The following is a 19,111-nucleotide window of genomic DNA, read 5'->3' on the forward strand; positions in this document are numbered from 1 at the left end:
TCTTTTCAAAAAAAATCACAAACTAAATTAAATTTAGGTATTTCAGAAAAAATTTTCAAGAAAGTACACAGACAGTGCTCATTAAACTCCTGTGATAATCATTTAATGATATACATAAGTCAAATCATTATGCTGTACACCTTAAACTTATACTGTGCTGTATGTCCATTATATCTCAATAAAACTGGAAAAGCAAAAAAAAAGTACCCAGAAGGAAATAAGCCAAAATGGAAAAACTATTTTAACATACCTTCTAAAATTAATAACATATTTTAATTGTTTATTATCTCTGTTACAAATCTTACCTCAGGCTGTCCTATTCCAAGGAGTGAAATGGCAAGTCCATAGACTACTAAGACGTAGTTAATCATGGCCAGGTTCAGTTGCTGTCAATAAAAATGCTCCAGTTAAACATCTGAACATAATTCTGCCCAATTTGCATCATACTAACTTGTTAGCCACAACAGTAAAGTAAGTATAAAAATATCTTACTAATCACTGTGGGACAAAGACCAAACAGAATTAGAAAATACATTTTGCAAAGATACGCAGTTATCTTGCTATCAAGTATCTAAAACACAGAATCACTGTCTCAGAGTTCCTTGAAGGCATGGTTCATAACAGATAGAATAACTGATGTCATATTCTTTTGCATATCAATGGGATGAGTAACAGACTAAGTTATTTGCTCTCTTACAACCTTGCATATTTACCCAGCTAATACTTTTGTTTGTGGATGAAAAGATGTGACTAAAGTGAGTCCAAATCCTTGACTTAGTGCTCTAATAAGATAAAACGCCAAGAGTTCTAATGAACACCAACTACAGTGCAAGGAGAGAGTCTAAACCGGGCTTCTCTACCGACTGCAACCATAAAGGCTGAATCAGAGCATTATCTGCTTCTCACAACCTGGAGTAAATTCAGCTGATCTCAGCAAGACGATACATGAGTACAATGAAGTCAAAGTGTTGGTTCCCTTCTACATTCCTCTGAAATGCATTAGCATCGGTAAACAAGTTCCCAGGAGGCAATCTCACCTTTATTTTTTGAGGATCTAAACCATTGAGCAACTCTGTGAAGGCCTGAGCAGCACTGCGGCAGCGCTGCTCCAGCAAAGCCGTGTAACCATCCTGGATTAAGCTTCTCAGCATTTTCATTATATTAGCAAAATCCTGCAAAAAAGAAATTCTTTTTCAGTAAACCAGAGCTACACATGCTTAGTCTAAAACTTAAGATGCCCATGTTCATGATTGGGCAGTTATACTTTATAACTGATCACAAAACATGTAAATACCCAAAGCTACCCTTTATGCATTATACTCCTTCCTCAGCACAGTACCACTAAAGTGGAAATTAAAAGGCACTGCTTCACCATCTTAATCCCAACACTGCTAGTTCTGCGCATGACAAAGAAGCGTGGTTCACTTTACGCTACGTGGTGCTAAGCTGTGCTCACTTTTCCAGGCTAACCAGACAGTATTTGGACGTTTTAACAGCTCAAATGGAGAACATCAGCCATCATTTAAATAAGTAAATTGTTTGGCCGAGACTAGAACAATTAGACAAATAAGAACAAGCAATCAATTTCCTGGTCACTACCAGATTTTAACAACTGCCCTCATGCCCTGGAACAAACCTAAATTCTCAGCAAGATATGTAGCTCTAGTTCTACTCCTGCCTAACGTGTACCTGAATATAACTAGATAATATTATCGGGAGAGATATTATTAGGTTAAATGCAAAGAGAAGAGAATAAGAAAAAAACTGCTATAATGTACCCTGGAACAAAGCAAGAAAAAAACTTTGTAATTTGAATATATGTGAGCACATACATTATAATTTGTATTCAGATTTTAGTTACATGGCAATAGCTATAGGCCACAAAAGTTCCATAAAGACTGGAGAAGCAAGCCTGGAGGCGCTAAGCTAGATCTCCCACACCTTGCCATACATGTGTACACCGTTCAAGGGAGCAGAAAATGCAAATATGTGCATGACATTCCCCACTGTTCCTAATGATAAGGATCCAAAAGGAGACCCCACTGCACAAAACACAGAGGGAAAAGCAGTCTGGTCACACATAAACAAAAGCTGCCTAGTGCTTTTCGTCCAATGCATCAAAGTTTAGGAGAACTTTCCCCCCAGAAAACACATGGAAAAGAGCAGCTCTCAAGTAAACTTGGTATTTGCTATACAGTATTTAAAAAGCTCAACGATCGCCATATTAATGTTAAGATAAGAATTTTAACAGTTATAGAAGATGACGTGCTATCTCCACACACACTAGTTTATTATTTATTATTCAGCCTTGGATGAACTGATTCCATTCTCTTTCATTCTAGAAAACAAATCCATTTGCCTCACGTTTCCATTGGAAATTATTTCTCTCAAAACAGTACAAATAAATGGTCTGTACTGAAAGCTCCATGAGAGCGGGCTGAATGGCAATGCCAGTCTTCAGCATAAGCAGGGGCCTAAAGAAAAGTGTGTTAAATGAACAAATCAAGGCTCAAAAATAACCATCATTTTTATTTAAATACTCTTTTGTCTTTACAGGCTGTCGTTACAATTTAAGTCCATCACAGTTTTTCGAATCAGTAAAATCAATATAAAATGACAATTTAAAAATCATCAACTGTTAGAAATTCTAAAAATTCTCTGATGCAACTAATTAGAAAACTGTTGAAACCAATTAGGAAGCTGATTAAAAATGCTTAACATGCTTCATTCCAATAGCCCTTAAAAAGCTATCTGTCATATATACCTAACATAGTTAACAGAATTTAAAAATGACCCAGATATTAAATGTGTTGTGTTCCATGTTAATATACATTTTGGGGGGCTGAAATTTAAATCCAACATTTTATTTTAGAAGAAACAGAACTGTATTTACACAAAGCACTGAAGTGTCAAAGCAGACTCACATGAATCACATTTAACCAAAAGAAACAATCTTTCACTGATAATACATAGTCTACAGGTATTCAATGACTGGAATAGTGATTAGCCATGGTTCTATAAATTCTGGACTCTGTACAGGTTTCTATTTCTTCTTGAGTTAGTTTGTATAAGCTGGATTGTTCTAGGAATTTGTTCATTTCACCTACGTACATTTTCAAATTTCCTGGTATAATGTTGTTCAGAATAGTATTTTGATATAGTATTTGTAATACTGAAGGGTCTGTAGTAATGTATCCTTTTTCATTCTTTTTAAAAAAATATTTATTTATTTGGCTGCACTGGGTCTTAGTTGCGGCATGCAGGAACTTTAGTTGTGGTATGTGGGATCTAGTTCCCTGACCAGGGACTGAACCTGGGCCCCCGGCATTGGGAGCCCAGAGACTTAGTGACTGGACCACCAGGGAAGTCTCCTTTTTCAGTCTTGAAATTGTCTTATTGTGTCTTCTTTTCTTCCTTTCTTAATCAGTTTCCATACGGATATGTAAATTTTATGTATATTGTAAAGAATCAACTTATAGCTTTGTGGATCCTTCTTTACAAGTTTTTCCATTTTCATTCTTTTCTCTTTTTTTTTGGAATTTTATTTTATTTTTTTATACAGCAGGTTCTAATTAGTTATCCATTTTACACATATTAGCGTATATCTGTCAATCCCAATCTCCCAATTCATCACACCACCCCCCTTCCCGCCACTTTCCCCCTTGGTATACATACGTTTGTTCTCTACATCTGTGTCTCAGTTTCTGCCCTGCAAACCGGTTCATCTGCAGCATTTTTCTAGGTTCCACAGATATGCATTAATATACGATATTTGTTTTTCTCTTTCTGACTTACTTCACTCTGCATGACAGTCTCTAGATCCATCCACGTCTCTACAAATGACCCAATTTCGTTCCTTTTCATGGCTGAGTAATATTCCATTGTATGTATGTACAACATCTTCTTTATCCATTCATCTGATGACGGGCATTTAGGTTGCTTCCATGTCCTGGCTATTGTAAATAGAGCTGCAATGAACACTGGGATGCATGTGTCTTTTTGAATTATGGTTTTCTCTGGGTGTATGCCCAGTAGTGGGATTGCTGGGTCATATGTAATTCTATTTTTAGTTTTTTAACGAACCACCATACTGTTCTCCATAGTGGCTGTACCAATTTTCATTCCCACCAATGGTGCAAGAGGGTTCCCTTTTCTCCACACCCTCTCCAGCATTTGTTGTTTTTAGATGTTTGTAGGTGTTGTTTGTAGATTTTTCTGATGATGTCCATTCTAACTGGTGTGAGGTGATACCTCATGGTAGTTCTGATTTTCATTTCTCTAGTAATTAGTGATGTTGAGCAGTTTTTCATGTGCTTCTTGACCATCTGTATGTCTTCTCTGGAGAAATGTCTATTCAGGTCTTCTGCTCATTTTTGGATTGGGTTGTTTGTTTTTTTAATATTGAGCTGCATGAGCTGTTTATATATTTTGGAGATTAATCCTTTGCTGTTGATTCATTTGTAAATGTTTTCTCCCATTCTGAGGGTTGTCTTTTCGTCTTATTTGTACTTTGCTTTGCTGTGCAAAAACTTTTAAGTTTCATTAAGTCCCATTAGTTTATTTTTGTTTTTATTTCCATTACTCTAGGAGGTGGATCAAAAAAGATCTTGCTGTGATTTATGTCATAGAGTGTTCTTCCTATGTTTTCCTCTAAGACTTCTATAGTATCCGGTCTTACACGAAGGTCTCTAATCCATTTTGAGTTTGTATTTCTGTATGGTTAGGGAGTGTTCTAATTTCATTCTTTTATATGTAGCTGGCCAGTTCTCCAGCAACACTTACTGAAGAGACAGTCTTTTCTACATTGTATATCCTTGCCTCCTTTGTCACAGATTAGTTGAGCATAGGTGCATGGATTTATCTCTGGGATTTCTATCCTGTTCCATTGATCTGTATTTCTGTTTTTGTGCCAGTACAATATTGTCTTGATTACTGTAGCTTTGTAGTTTGGTCTAAAGTCAGGGAGGCTGGTTCCTCTGGCTCCGATTTTTGCCCTCAAGACTGCTTTGGCTATTCGGGGTCTTTTGCGTCTCCATACAAATTTTAAGATTTTTTGTTCTAGTTCTGTAAAAAATGCCATTCGTAATTTGACAGGGATTGCACTGAATCTGCAGATTGCTTTGGGTAGTGCAGTCATTTTCACAGTATTGATTCTTCCAATCCAAGAACATGGTATATCTCTCCATCTGTTTGTATCATATTTAATTTCTTTCATCAGCGTCTTATAGCTTTCTGCATACATGTCATTTGTCTCCCCAGGTAGATTTATTCCTAGGTATTTTATTCTTTTTGTTGCAATGGTAAATCGGAGTGTTTCCTTAATTTCTCTTTCAGATTTTTCATCATTAGTGTATAGGAATGCAAGAGATTTCTGTGCATTAATTTTGTATCCTGCAACTTTACCAAATTCATTGATTAGCTCTAGTAGTTTTCTGGTGGCATCTTTAGGATTCTCTAAGTAGGGTATCATGCCAGCTGCAAACAGTAACAGTTTTACTTCTTCTTTTCCAATTTGTATTCCTTTTATTTCTTTTTCTTCCCTGATTGCAATGGCTAGGACTTCCAAAACTATGTTGAATAACAGTGGCGAGAGAGGACATCCTTATCTTGCTCCTGATCTTAGAGGAAAGGCTTTCAGTTTTTCGCCACTGAGAATGGTGTTTGCTGTGGGTTTGTCGTCTATGGCCTTTATTATGTTGAGGTAGGTTCCCTCTATGCCCACTTTCTAAAGAGATTTTATCATAAAAGTGTGTTGAATTTTGTCAAAAGCTTTCTCTGCATATGCTGAGATGATCATATGGTTTTTCTTCTTCAACTTGTTAATATGGTGTATCACATTGATTGATTTGCATATATTGAAGAATCCTTGCATCCCTGAGATAAATCCCACTTGATCATGGTGTGTGATCCTTTTAATGTGCTGTTGGATTCTGTTTGCTAGTATTTTGTTGAGGATTTTTGCATCTATATTCATCAGTGATATTGGTCTGTAATTTTCTTTTTTTGTAGTATCTTTGTCTGGTTTTCATATCAGAGTGATGGTGGCCTCATAGATGAGTTTGGGAGTGTTCCTTCCTCTGCAATTTTTTGGAAGAGTTTGAGAAGGATGGGTGTTAGCTCTTCTCTAAATGTTTGATAGAATTCACCTGTGAAGCCATCTGGTCCTGGACTATCGTTTGTTGAAAAATTTTTAATCACCGTTTCAATTTCATTACTTGTGATTGGTCTGTCCATATTTTCTATTTCTTTCTGGTTCAGTGCTGGAAGGAGATACCTTTCTAAATATTGGTCCATTTCTTCCAGGTTGTCCATTTTATTGGCATAGAGTTGCTTGTAGTAATCTCTCATGATCCTTTGTATTTCTGCAGTGTCAGTTGTTACTTCTCCTTTTTCATTTCTAATTCTATTGATTTGAGGCTTCTCCCTTTTTTTCTTGATGAGTCTGGCTAATGGTTTAACAATTTTGTTTATCTTCTCAAAGAACCAGCTTTTAGTTTTACTGATCTTTGCTATCGCTTCCTTCATTTCTTTTTCATTTATTTCTGATCTGATCTTTATGATTTCTTTCCTTCTGCTAACTTTGGGGTTTTTTTGTTCTTCTTTCTCTAATTGCTTTAGGTGCAAGGTTAGGTTGTTTATTTGAGATGCTTCCTGTTTCTTAAGGTAGGATTGTATTGTTATAAACTTCCCTCTTAGAACTGCTTTTGCTGCATCCCATAGGTTTTGGATCATCATGTTTTCATTGTCATTTATCTCTAGGTATTTTTTGATTTCCTCTTTGGTTTCTTCAGTGATGTCTTGGTTATTCAGTAACGTAGTGTTTAGCCTCCATGTGTTTGTGTTTTTTACATTTTTTTCCCTGTAATTGATTTCTAATCTCATAGTGTTGTGGTCAGAAAAGATGCTTGATATGATTTCAGTTTTCTTAAATTTAATGAGGCTTGATTTGTGACCCAAGATCTATCCTGAAGAATGTTCCATGCACACTTGAGAAGAAAGTGTAATCTGTTGTTTTTGGATGGAATGTACTATAAATATCAATTAAGTCTCTCTGGTCTATTGTGTCAGTTAAAGCTTTTGTTTCCTTATTAATTTTCTGTTTGGATGATCTGTCCATTGGTGTATGTGAGGTGTTAAAGTCCCCCATTATTATTGTTTGACTGTCGATTTCCTCTTTTACAGCTGTTAGCAGTTGCCTCATGTATTGAGGGGCTCCTATGTTGGGTGCATATATATTTATAATTGTTATATCTTCTTCTTGGATCAATCCCTTGATCATTATGTAGTGCCCTTCCTTGTCTCTTGTAACATTCTTTATTTTAAAGTTTATTTTATCTGATATGAGTATTGCTACTCTAGCTTTCTTTTGATTTCCGTATGCATGGAATATCTTTTTCCATCCCCTCACTTTCAGTCTGTATGTGTCCCTAGGTCTGAAGTGGGTCTCCTGTACACAGCATATATATGGGTTTTGTTTTTGTATCCATTCAGCAAGCCTCTGTCTTTTGGTTGGAGTATTTAATCCATTCAGATTTAAGGTAATTCTCGATATGTATGTACCTATTACCATTTTCTTAATTGCTTTGGGTTTGTTTTTGTAGGTCTTTTTCTTCTCTTGTGTTTCCCACTTAGAGAAATTCATTTAGCATTTGTTGTAGAGCTGGTTTGGTGGTGCTGAATTCTCTCAGCTTTTGCTTGTCTGTAAAGCTTTTGATTTCTCTATCGAATCTGAATGAGAACCTTGCAGGGTAGAGTAATCTTGGTTGTAGGTTCTTCCCTTTCATCACTTTAAATGTGTCATGCCACTCCCTTCTGGCTTGTAGAATTTCTACTGAGAAATCAGCTGTTAACCTTATGGGAGTTCCCTTGTATGTTATTTGTCATTTTCCCCTTGCTGCTTTCAATAATTTTTGTCTAATTTTTGTCAATTTGATTACTATGTGTCTCGGCGTGTTTCTCCTTCGCTTTAACCTGTATGGGACTCTCTGCACTTCCTGGACTTGGGTGGCTATTTCCTTTCCCATGTTAGGGAAGTTTTCCACTATAATCTCTTCAAATATTTTCTCGGGTCCTTTCTCTCTCTCTTCTCCTTCTGGGATCCCTGTAATGCGAATGTTGTTGCATTTAATGTTGTCCCAGAGGTCTCTTAGGCTGTCTTCATTTCTTTTCATTCTTTTTTCTTTATTCTGTTCCGCAGCAGTGAATTCCACCATTCTGTCTTCCAGGTCACTTATCTGTTCTTCTGCCTCAGTTGTTCTGCTATTGATTCCTTCTCGTGTAGTTTTCCTTTCAGTTATTGTATTGTTCATCTCTGTTTGTTTGTTCTTTCATTCTTCTAGGTCTTTGTTAAACATTTCTTGCATCTTCTCAATCTTTGCTTCCATTCTTTTTCCGAGGTCCTGGATCATCCTCACTATCATTATTCTGAATTCTTTTTCTGGAAGGTTGCCTATCTCCACTTCAATTACTTGTTTTTCTGAGGTTTTATCTTGTTCCTTCATCTGGTACATAGCCCTCTGCCTTTTCATCTTGTCTGTCTTTCTGTGAATGTGGCTTTTGTTCCACAGGCTGCAGGATTGTAGTTCTTGCTTCTGCTGTCTGCCCTCTCTTGGATGAGGCTATCTAAGAGGCTTGTGCAAGTTTCCTGATGGGAGGGACTGGTGGTGGGTAGAGCTGGGTTTTGCTCTGGTAGGCAGAGCTCAGTAAAACTTTAATCTGCTTGTCTGCTGATGGGTGGGGCTGGGTTCCCTCCCTGTTGGTTGTTTGGCCTGAGGTGACCCAACACTGGAGCCTACCTGGGCTCTTTGGTGGGACTAATGGAGGACTCTGGGAGGGCTCACCCCAAGGAGTACTTCCCAGAACTTCTGCTGCCAGTGTCCTTGTCCCCACGGTGAGCCACATCCACCCCCCATCTCTGCAGGAGACCCTCCAACACCAGCAGGTAGGTCTGGTTCAGTCTCCTATGGGGTCACTGCTCCTTCCTCTGGGTTCTGATGCACACACTACTTTGTGTGTGCCCTCCAAGAGTGGAGTTTCTGTTTCCCCGAGTCCTGTCAAAGTCCTGTAATCAAATCCTGCCAGCCTCAAAGTCTGATTCTCTAGGAATTCCTCCTCCCATTGCCAGACCCCAGGTTGGGAAGCCTGACGTGGGGCTCAGAACCTTCACTCCAGTGGATGGACTTCTGTGGTATAAGTGTTCTCCAGTCTGTGAGTCACCCACCCAGCAGTTATGGGATTTGATTTTATTGTGATTGCACCCCTCCTACCACCTCACTGTGGCTTCTCCTTTGTCTTTGGATGTGGGGTATCTTTCTTGGTGAGTTTCAGTGTTTTCCCATCGATGATTGTTCAGCAGTCAGTTGTGATTCCAGTGTTCTCACAAGAGGGAGTGAATGCACGTCCTTCTACTCCGCTATCTTGAACCAATCTCCTTCACTATTTTCTACATTGTTATTTCCGTCTACTTTCTTTGGGTTTTTTTCCTTGCTCTTGGAATGAATGCATCACTAATCTAAAACTCTCTATTCCTTTAATACATACATTTAGCTTGATTCAAAGTAATATTACTTGCTTCAAAGTAATATCAAAGTTGTACCCCTTGCAATTTTTTATTGAGAGGGAAGTACAGAGACTTCCATATACCCCTTTGCCCCGTACATGAATAGCTTCCCCCATCGTCAAAATCACTCCTCAGAATGGTATATTGGGTTGGCAGAAAATTTCCTTCAGTTTTTAAGTAAAAATAAAAGACATTTTTCATTTTCACCACGAACTTTATTGAACAACATATTCACCGTTTTGTTCCACTACCTTCTGCCATTTTTCAGGCAACTTCATAATTCCATCTTCCCAAAACTTTTTATCTTTTTGAGCAAAGAACTATTCCAGGTGCCTTTTATAGTCTTCCAGGGAATTGAAATTTTTTCCAGTAAGAGAATTTTGTAAAGACCAAAGTAAATGGAAATCCAAAAGTGCAATGTCTGGTGAATATGGCAGATGAATCAAAACTTCCCAGCCAAGCTCTAACAGTTTTTGTCTGGTCATCAAAGAAACATGCGGTCTTGAGTTATCTTGATGGAAGATTACGCATTTTCTGTTGACTAATTCTGGATACTTTTCATCAAGTGCTGCCTTCAGTTGGTCTAACTGGGAGCAGTACTTGTTGGAATTAATCGTTTGGTTTTCCAGAAGGAGCTCATAACGGAGGACTACCTTCCAATTCCACCATATGCAGAACATCACCTTCTTTGGAGGAAGACCAGCCTTTGGTGTGGTTGGTGGTGGTTCATTTTACTTGCCCCACGATCTCTTCCATTTCACATTGCTATACAGCATCCACATTTCATTGCCAATCACGATTTGTTTTAAAAACAGAATGTTTTCATTACGTTTTAGTAGAAAATCATATGTGTAAATATGGTCAAGAAGGTGTTTTTTGCTTAACTTATGTGGAACCCAAACATCAAAGAGACGAAAATAACCAAGACGGTGCAAATGAATTTCAACACTTGATCTGGATATTTTCAGTATGTCGGCTATCTCCCATGTGGTATAACGTTGACTGTTCTCAATTAATGTCTCAATTCGATCGTTATCAACTTCAACTGGTCTACCCAACCATGGAGCATCATCCAACGACAAACGTCCAGCACAAAACTTCACAAACCACTTTTGACATGTTCAATCAGTCACAGCACCTTCGACATAAACTACACAAATCTTCTTTGCATTTCAGTTGCATTTTTACCTTTCTTGAAATAATAAAGCATAGTACGCTGAAAATATTGCTTTTTTCTTCCACCTTCAATATTAAAATGGTTACAAAAAATTCACCGATTTTGAAACGTTTTCTTAAGTGCACACTGATATGATAGCTGTCACATACAATCAAAACTGTTTCGAATGAAGTTAAAGACAACTAAGTGCTACTAGAGCCATCTTACGTAAAAAACCAAATGAGGGACTTCCCTGGTGGTGCAATGGCTAAGAAGCCGCCTGCCAATGCAGGGGACCTGGGTTCAAGCCCTGGTCCAGGAAGATCCCACATGCCGCGGAACTAAGCCCATGCACCACAACTACTGAGCCTGCGCTCTAGAGCCCGTGAGCCACAACTACTGAGCTCATAAGCCTCAACTACTGAAGCCTGCAAACCTAGAGCCTGTGCTCCCTAGCAACAGAAGCCACTGCAATGAGAAGCCCGCGCACCACAACAAAGAGCAGCCCTCGCTGGCCGCAACTAGAGAAAGCCCACGCGCAGCAACGAAAACCCAATGCAGCCAAAAGAATAAATTAATTAAAAAAAAAAAAAAACGAACGTTTTGGCCAACCCAATATACATACACGGGGTGAGGGTGTGTGTGTGGGGGGGCGTGCTTTTTTTTTTTTTTTTTAACCAAGGATTAACCCACACTGACACATCATAATCACCCAAAGTCCATAGTTTACCTATGAACCCTATGGTTCACTCTTCGTGTTGTACATTCCACAGGTTTGGACAAATGTATAATGACTGTATCTATCATTTATACTATCATACAGAGGATTTTCACAGCCCTAAAAATCGTCTCTGCTGTGCCTATTCATCTCTTCCCCCTTGATGTACATTTTTCATTATTTACCAAATACTACAGAATTTTATATACAAAGTTATATGATAAATCATTCAAAGAATAAACTTTGCTCTTTAATGGTTCTATAGTAGGTGTAGTAAAACCGCAGGTACTTAAACCTTTTAAAATGATTTAAACCTTCTTAAAATACTTAACTTAAAAGTTAACACTTTGGGAAGACTTGTTTCTTCCTTTTAAATCTATGGGAAACAAACAATTTTGTATTCAGTATTAACCATTAGTTAAACCTCTGGTTCACACACTTACCAAATTAAAACATAAATTAATGACGATTTGGTTTCTTAGCAATCATCTATTAAATTATATGCTCATAACTAAAATTATTTTAAAAAAACTTTAGAGATGTACACGATTAGACTTAATTCATGTGAAAAATGTTATGTTCAAAGAGTTTGCTTTTCCATTAGAAAAGCCTTTGCCTTTACCTGGTGTGCAGCTCTGGAGGATTTAGAAAACTGTTTCTCCAAGATGTTTTTCAAATCTACTGGTAAACTCCCTTGTGAACCAGAACTAAAAGAGAAAAGCACTGTTTTGAATTATTTTAAAATAAAACAATCCTGCTTATTATATAAAGAAAAAAATATTTACTGAAGGTCATTTTAAACACTTAGTAAATGGAGAGTCACAAGTTCCTAAGTAGAAATATTACCAAGATGCCAATTCTCTCCAAATTAATTTCTAAATCCAGTAAAAATCTCTGTAAGTTTACTGGGGAAAGGGGACTAGATGAACTGATTATTCAGATCTTATAAAAGAACAGCTTTGGGCCTCCCTGGTGGCGCAGTGGTTGAGAGTCCGCCTGCCGATGCAGGGGACGCGGGTTCGTGCCCCGATCCCGGAGGATCCCACATGCCGCGGAGCGGCTGGGCCCGCGAGCCATGGCCGCGGGGCCTGTGTGTCCGGAGCCTGTGCTCCGCAATGGGAGAGGCCACAGCGGTGAGAGGCCCGCGTACAGCAAAAAAAAAAAAAAAAAAAAAAAAGAACAGCTTTAAAAAAAAAGGAAAGAAAGAAATTGGTGGATTTACACTGATTACCTAAAGTTATTATAAATCTAAAGTCATCAATAACAACAAAGTCATGAAACAAGAAATGTGCCCCAAAACACTGCAAAGATGATCCATCTCATATGAAAATCTGTTAATAAGATATAATCTTTCCAGAAAGTCTGAACCCCAATGCTGGTGAGGGTAAGGAAGATTCAGGTACTCCTGGTGGTGTTTTCTGACACCACATGTGTGGGTTTCTCACACCACATACCTGTCATTTTTCCACACCAACTGAGTGTCCAACAATTCAATTCTGACACCAACTCTGGAGTTAAGAACTCATGCCCCACAGGTTAAAGGCTCAGTCCCACAAGACTGCCCTCACTTCAGCCACAATGGGATATCCAGGCTACCCGTACTTCTGCCCTGCCGACTACAAATTCAGGGGTTCCCGTGACTACCCCTTGGGTTCAACTATTCCCTAGGACAACTCACAGAACTCAGGAGAGCACTTTACTTACCATTACCAGTTTATTGTAAAGGATGTAAGTCAGGAGCAGCTGAATGGAAAAGATGCATGGGAAGGTGTAAGGGAAGGGGGTGCCTCAGAGCTTTCACACAGTCCCAGAGTGCACCAGATCCCCAGCATCTCGATGTATCCACCAACCAGAAGCTCCCTGAGCCCCTATGTTTAGAAGTTCTTACTGATGTTTCATTACACAGGCATCAATGATTTAATTACTGGACATTGGTGACTAAACTCAATTTCTTGCTCCCTTCTTCTCCCCAAAGATCGGGGGTGGGGCTGAAAAGTTCCAACCAATCACATGCTTTATCTTTCTGGTGACCAGCCTCAATCCTGAAGGTAGGGACCCAGCCTTGGGTCACTTTATTAGTATAAACTCAAGTAGAGAGGAAGGGGCTCGTTATAAATAACGGAAGACTCTCTCATCACTCAGGAAATTCCAAGGGTCCTAGGAGCCCTGTGCCAGGAACTGGGGACACAGACCGAATATATAAATATCTTTATTATACCACACCCTCTCACAGCTTAGTAGCAGTGTGAGCGCTGCTCATTTTTTGAGAGGAGACTTTGGCAGTATCTATCAAAGTTAAAATTACACATCCCCTGACAGCAGTTCCACTCCAGAAATTTCTCCTTCACACACATCTATACTAGGAAATATCCTGCAGCCATGAAAATGAGGGATGTAGATCTATCTCCATGGTCTGATATGGAAAGGTAGTCAAGGCATTTTGAAAGAGATAAAAGCAAGCTGTAGGCCAGAATAGTTCCAACAACAATGAAAACTATAGTGTTAACAATAACGATAGTTCAAGTGTATTGAGCATTTACCATGTTCCGGGGCTCTAAGTATTTTATGTGGGTGTCCCATTTAATTGTTAAATAACCTCATGAAGTAGACATAATCAAGAAGAGCATTCACTTTGAAAACAGAAACAAAATATCAGGAAAATAAATTTATCTTTAACACAACAGGTTAAAGTTATAACTGTGCATTCAAAGAATGAGTATGTATTGGGTTTTGGTTTCCTTTTATGATGAGGGAAGGGAGGCAAGAAGGAAGGCTCAGGACTTTTCTAACAAATAACAGAACAACAAAGGGCACTATGGCCTTGCTCTGTATTTAACTTTTGAGGCACCATCAAAAATCGGTCATTTTTTAAAAATAGGGCTTTACTAATTTATCTTAGTGCTTTGATATTCAAATCGTTCTCCTTTAAGCACCTATCAAGGAGTCAGCCTTAAGAAATGAAGAGAAAACTGGAAACTAGTGGAACTGTGGCAAAAATGGCTTTGCAGTTTCTCCAGCACCACTTTAATTGATTTCATGAATTTCTGTATCTGTTACAAGATTTACAATTTCACTTTGCAATCAATTTATATCTTTGTAGCTAATGGGGGATTAACTCTAAAGATTGGTGACAAGAATTCCTACTGCTAATTTGGGGGGGATGTTTGGTAGAACGAATTTTGTAAGTGGTCGGTTCATTAGTAAATCCTTCCTATGAATATACAGATAGCCATGCCAGTGTATGCAAAGTTAAGTTCCCAGATGGCCAAGAAATTGCTAACAGCAAGTTTCTAAAGCAAGGCACTAGAGAACGGAGTCAGAGAGAGGGGAAATAAAGCAAACAGGGAAGGAGACTAAGTTTTCACTTTATACTTATCTGAATCATTTTTCCTGTTATGAGCCTGTATTTTGGAATTTTAAAAAATTAATACTGATATATCTCGTATTATATGATTTTCAGAAATCAGTATTAACATCCAGGATTAATACTCCTTTAGTCAAAAATGACCCTCTCCTAATAAAGACATGCCGTGCTATTTGAAAGGGGTTTTTAGTACTTATCATAGTACACATATGTAAAGGTAGCTACTACTAGAAAGAGATTTAATTTTCTTTTTTCTTGGGAGGAGGTCATTACAGAAACGAAACAAAGCAAACAAACAAAAAAAATCCCTTACATTAAAAAACATACCTGAACTTCTCCAATTCATTGTTTCGGGATTTTTGTTTTCCTTTATATTTTGGAGGCTGACCTGTGAATACAAAAGTATTTGTTCCTGAAATCTGTACATAAGAATCTACAAGCTTGAAAGTAAAACATTTTTAAAAAATGTAACTTGGAATAAGAAAGCAAAGGAGGTAACACTGCATGTGAGTCTAACTATAAACAGGTAAAAAGCCCAAAAAAAAGAAGCTACCGATGTTCCTCTATGTATGCTATAAAATTATTATAAAGATAAATTATAATAATGATCATCATTTAGTCCTATAGTAGATATAGAAGAGATACAGGCTGTAGTTCCTGTTCTCAGGTAGTTTACAATCAGATGGGAAGAAAAGACAGTCACTTCACCAATTAAGTAACAATCCCCATTAAGAAGAAAAGAAGATGCATTGTTACTGAAATATTAATTCCATAGTAACTGCTCTTATAACTCCTAGAAGGGAAGAATCACTTAAGCTGGAGTGGCTGGGAAACACCCTAGTGGGGATGCAGCATTTGTATTTAGTTTTAAGGAACAAGTAGGATTTGCAAAGAATGGGCCAAATGAAGTTTTATTTTAAGAAACACTAAGTAAACCTGTGTGACTGGGCGAGTTAAGTAAGGACAGGTTGAAAGGGGCTGCAAGCCAGGCAGGTTGGTATGAGTGTTTCCAGGCCCAGGGCTTCTGACTCCCCAGCTCTGCGAGCTCAGTCTTTATCCCACTGAAAGGAGGAGAGAGCCACTGTACACTTTGGGGCAGGGGAGTCACACGTGCAAAGTTGTGCAGAAGAGAGCACAGCAATAGGGACTGGGTGTCTCTGATGGAAGCTTTGGGAGAGATGGCAGAGGCAAGTCAGAGCCGATGTATTAGGGAGGGGATGAGAGCCTGAGCTCTGATGGCCTCAGAAAACAAAAGAGGCTTCTAGAAAGAAAGAAGAGTTCTAGTTTGATTTCTACTGTGTGACCTAGGGCAAAACTATTTAATCTAACCCTGGGACCTCAATTTCTCTGACTGAATATAGATGCGGAAGCATGGATGGTATTTAAATTATTTAAATGTGCTATCTGATAATAATGGTCTAAGAAATACAAATAAATTAAAAGCTGTTTTCAAAAAAACAGTTTCATTCTCAAAGATTTTTCACGTGCTATAAAGTCACATCAGGTAAGACAAACACCTGCGTTTCCCCCTCTTTGTAACTGTGCTGAAGTGCTAACCAGTAGTTAAGTGGCTGGATACGCAGCACTGGAGCCTAAGAGGAGATAGAGCTGCAGGAAGTAAAAGACAGAAATGGCTGCCAGAAGTAAAAACACTGAAAAAAATAAACAAATGAACCAAAAAACAAGTGGAAGGAAAAGAGAGCAACAGGATCACTAACTAGAAGGTCAACAATCTCACCACAATAACTCTGAAAGGAGCACATGAAAGCTTGAGATAAGTAACTTGTGCGTAACAACAACTTTGAGTTGCTGAATTCTCTCAAACTGTTTTAAAAGGCAGAGAAGAATAACCCACTTAGAACGATTTCTCTCAAAAGCTGGGAGTATAAACGGAGACTGAGAAATAAACGAGGCATGAATATCCACTTCTCTGGAACCCTTCATTTCCCAAAGATGCCAAGTAGACAAGGTCTGGCTGTGTGTCTGCATATTTTCTAGATGCACAAATAAACATATGCACTAAGCTCATACAATTTAAATAAACTAGTATTAGGCTAATGCATCCATTCTCAACAGGGGTGACATCACCCACAAGAAAGTCCTAACTGGTTATTGGAAGATGAAAAAAATCCATTTTTATATATAAAGCACACATGTACATACAGTACATAAACAGAAAAACAGTATCTGTGATATTAAAGTTTCACAAGGGGAGGGTAATTAGGGGAAAAAAGTGTCTAAAAAGGCTCTGGGAGCAGGGGGTAGATAATGAAATAAAAGTTGAGAAACACTGGCCTAGTGGAAATTAGGTAGCAGATCAAGAAGAGCGCCATTTTTCTTCTCCATTCCTTTATTTGGTTTTCCAAAATTAAATTTATTAAACAATATGAAAAGACTGAGCATTGATTTCAAATAAACATTCAATGTTTTCTCGACACAGAAGCATTGTAAAGTAAAAGGAGAATAACAGCAAATATAAGTGAGGCTTGTGAGAATTTTAGGGCATGGAAGTTGAAGCAACACTACGCTAATTCGGCAACAATTTACATATGGGAAAAAGACTCACTTGATGGTGGCAGAAATTCAGGATGACAGTCACAATCATCTACCTTCAAAGCTTCATCTGCCACCTACCATGAAAATAAAATTAGTGACACTTCCAAAAAAATACAGCCATGAAAAATTCAATAGCTAAATAATAAAACTGAGTAGCAAAGCATTTATCCAAGTGCCTAAAATACTCAGCTTTACCAAATGAATAAACAAACTGATAACTACCGAACAATAAATACTGAATTAATACTATCACATCTTTCCTTATTCTCCTCTCCCTAACTGAATACAGCTTCTTTGAGACTTTCATTATTAACAACAGAAGGACTTTACAGCGGGTTGGGAAAGTTCCCTTCAATGCGTACTACATATCTAACCCGAAAACACCAATTCCCTTTTTTCCCCTCAAACCCTGGAAAGAAATATAAATGAGAACTTGGTGATACCTGCTGAGATTTGAGTACACTACAGTTCAGGAAAACTCAGATACAGGTCATCTGGGACACTGATCACAGAGCCAGGCTATAGGCTTAGAGGTGCGTATTGGTTTCGATTATCACAAAAATATTATTGTAAAAATATAAGACTACCTATACTTGAAATAATTCTAATTTTAGTTTTTAACTGAGCTTACCTTTGGATTCTGATTACCACCGTTTGCCATTTCGTGGTTAGTTTTTCTGGAATTTTTTTCTGTCTCCACAAAGTTAAGTGAAGTACTAAATGCAGGTGCTGATAAATTAGGTATGTAGGCCCTGAGTGGTAATAAAAGAAATAATCATTTTTTAAAAATTATTTTTAAAAAATTATCCTTTAAACAAAGAGGTTTCAGCAAGTATAGCCTTTTTACCTTGAAAGCAAGGTAATATTGTTTCAAAAAGAATCTCTACCTGTGAGATTGGGTATCATACATAAATATTACTTTAAATTTGGTATTAAAAACTCCAAATAGATTAAGAACAGTTCAAGAAATGTATTCTGGTTTCTAATTTTAAAATAAGTTAAGTCTCCCTGTTATAAATTTAACAGCTTCAATATCTTAGGCATTTAAGCATGTGGGAAAAGCTTAATCTATTTTAACTGCCAAGTGAAAAATGTAGAATCCTGGCTGCTATTTGTTTTCTTATGAGCACACTCAAGTCTATCTGCTGCCTGTTTCTAACAGAAGTGTCTTAGCCTTTGAAAGGTTATCAGGAGGCTGGAAGCAGATGTTTCCAGGACAGAGGTGAGGGAGAGAAGGTACAGACTGAGCCCCGCTCTCTGCTGCCAGGAACCTCGTGGCTAAACTGGTGCCATTCAAGCGCAGTAACATCCAATTAACATTTCACGCCTCTTCTCCCATAGGCTTAGGCTATGGATCTCCGATATATACATATGCAAAGAGTTCAGCCAAACAGTAAGCAAAACCAATCAGGCAAATCACAGGTCGCCTGATCTTACAAACACTTTAAAAACCTCTTCTCATCCTTCCATCTCTAACTTTACTGTGGTTGCTATTATCTACTAAAGCATCAAACAGCAATTCTTAAACTCACAGAGCAAAACCATTCCAAGTAACAGCTACTGATCTGATATTAACTCACCTGCTTTCATAGAAGGCTTTAATTGGATTCCTGGTTGGTGTTCGACCTACAAAAATGAATCACACACACACATAGTAATCAGTGGACTGGCAACACATACTTTAAAAGATTTTCACATTTCTTTTAAGCTGACAGTAAGAATATCAAATTTAGGGAACTGAAAAATAAACCTAAACAA

At 38.0% G+C, this 19,111-nt stretch overlaps 1 protein-coding gene across 9 annotated transcripts in view; it reads right to left on the reverse strand.

The window, feature by feature from the left end:
* The window catches only part of TTC3 (tetratricopeptide repeat domain 3), a 141,563-nt gene that overhangs the window by 77,649 nt on the left and 44,803 nt on the right, over window positions 1-19,111 (reverse strand). For all 9 annotated transcript variants that reach the window (XM_060098492.1, XM_060098493.1, XM_060098488.1 and 6 more), the window contains 7 exons: window positions 18,934-18,979; window positions 17,985-18,105; window positions 17,364-17,427; window positions 15,125-15,185; window positions 12,056-12,140; window positions 1,038-1,172; window positions 306-386 (listed from right to left, as the gene is read on the reverse strand). In XM_060098492.1, the coding sequence (XP_059954475.1) occupies window positions 306-386; window positions 1,038-1,172; window positions 12,056-12,140; window positions 15,125-15,185; window positions 17,364-17,427; window positions 17,985-18,105; window positions 18,934-18,979 (593 nt within the window). The remainder of the gene's footprint in view (window positions 1-305; window positions 387-1,037; window positions 1,173-12,055; window positions 12,141-15,124; window positions 15,186-17,363; window positions 17,428-17,984; window positions 18,106-18,933; window positions 18,980-19,111) is intronic.

This window comes from Mesoplodon densirostris, chromosome 5 (genome assembly GCF_025265405.1).
Source record: "Mesoplodon densirostris isolate mMesDen1 chromosome 5, mMesDen1 primary haplotype, whole genome shotgun sequence".
NCBI classification, from domain to species: Eukaryota; Metazoa; Chordata; class Mammalia; order Artiodactyla; family Ziphiidae; genus Mesoplodon; species Mesoplodon densirostris.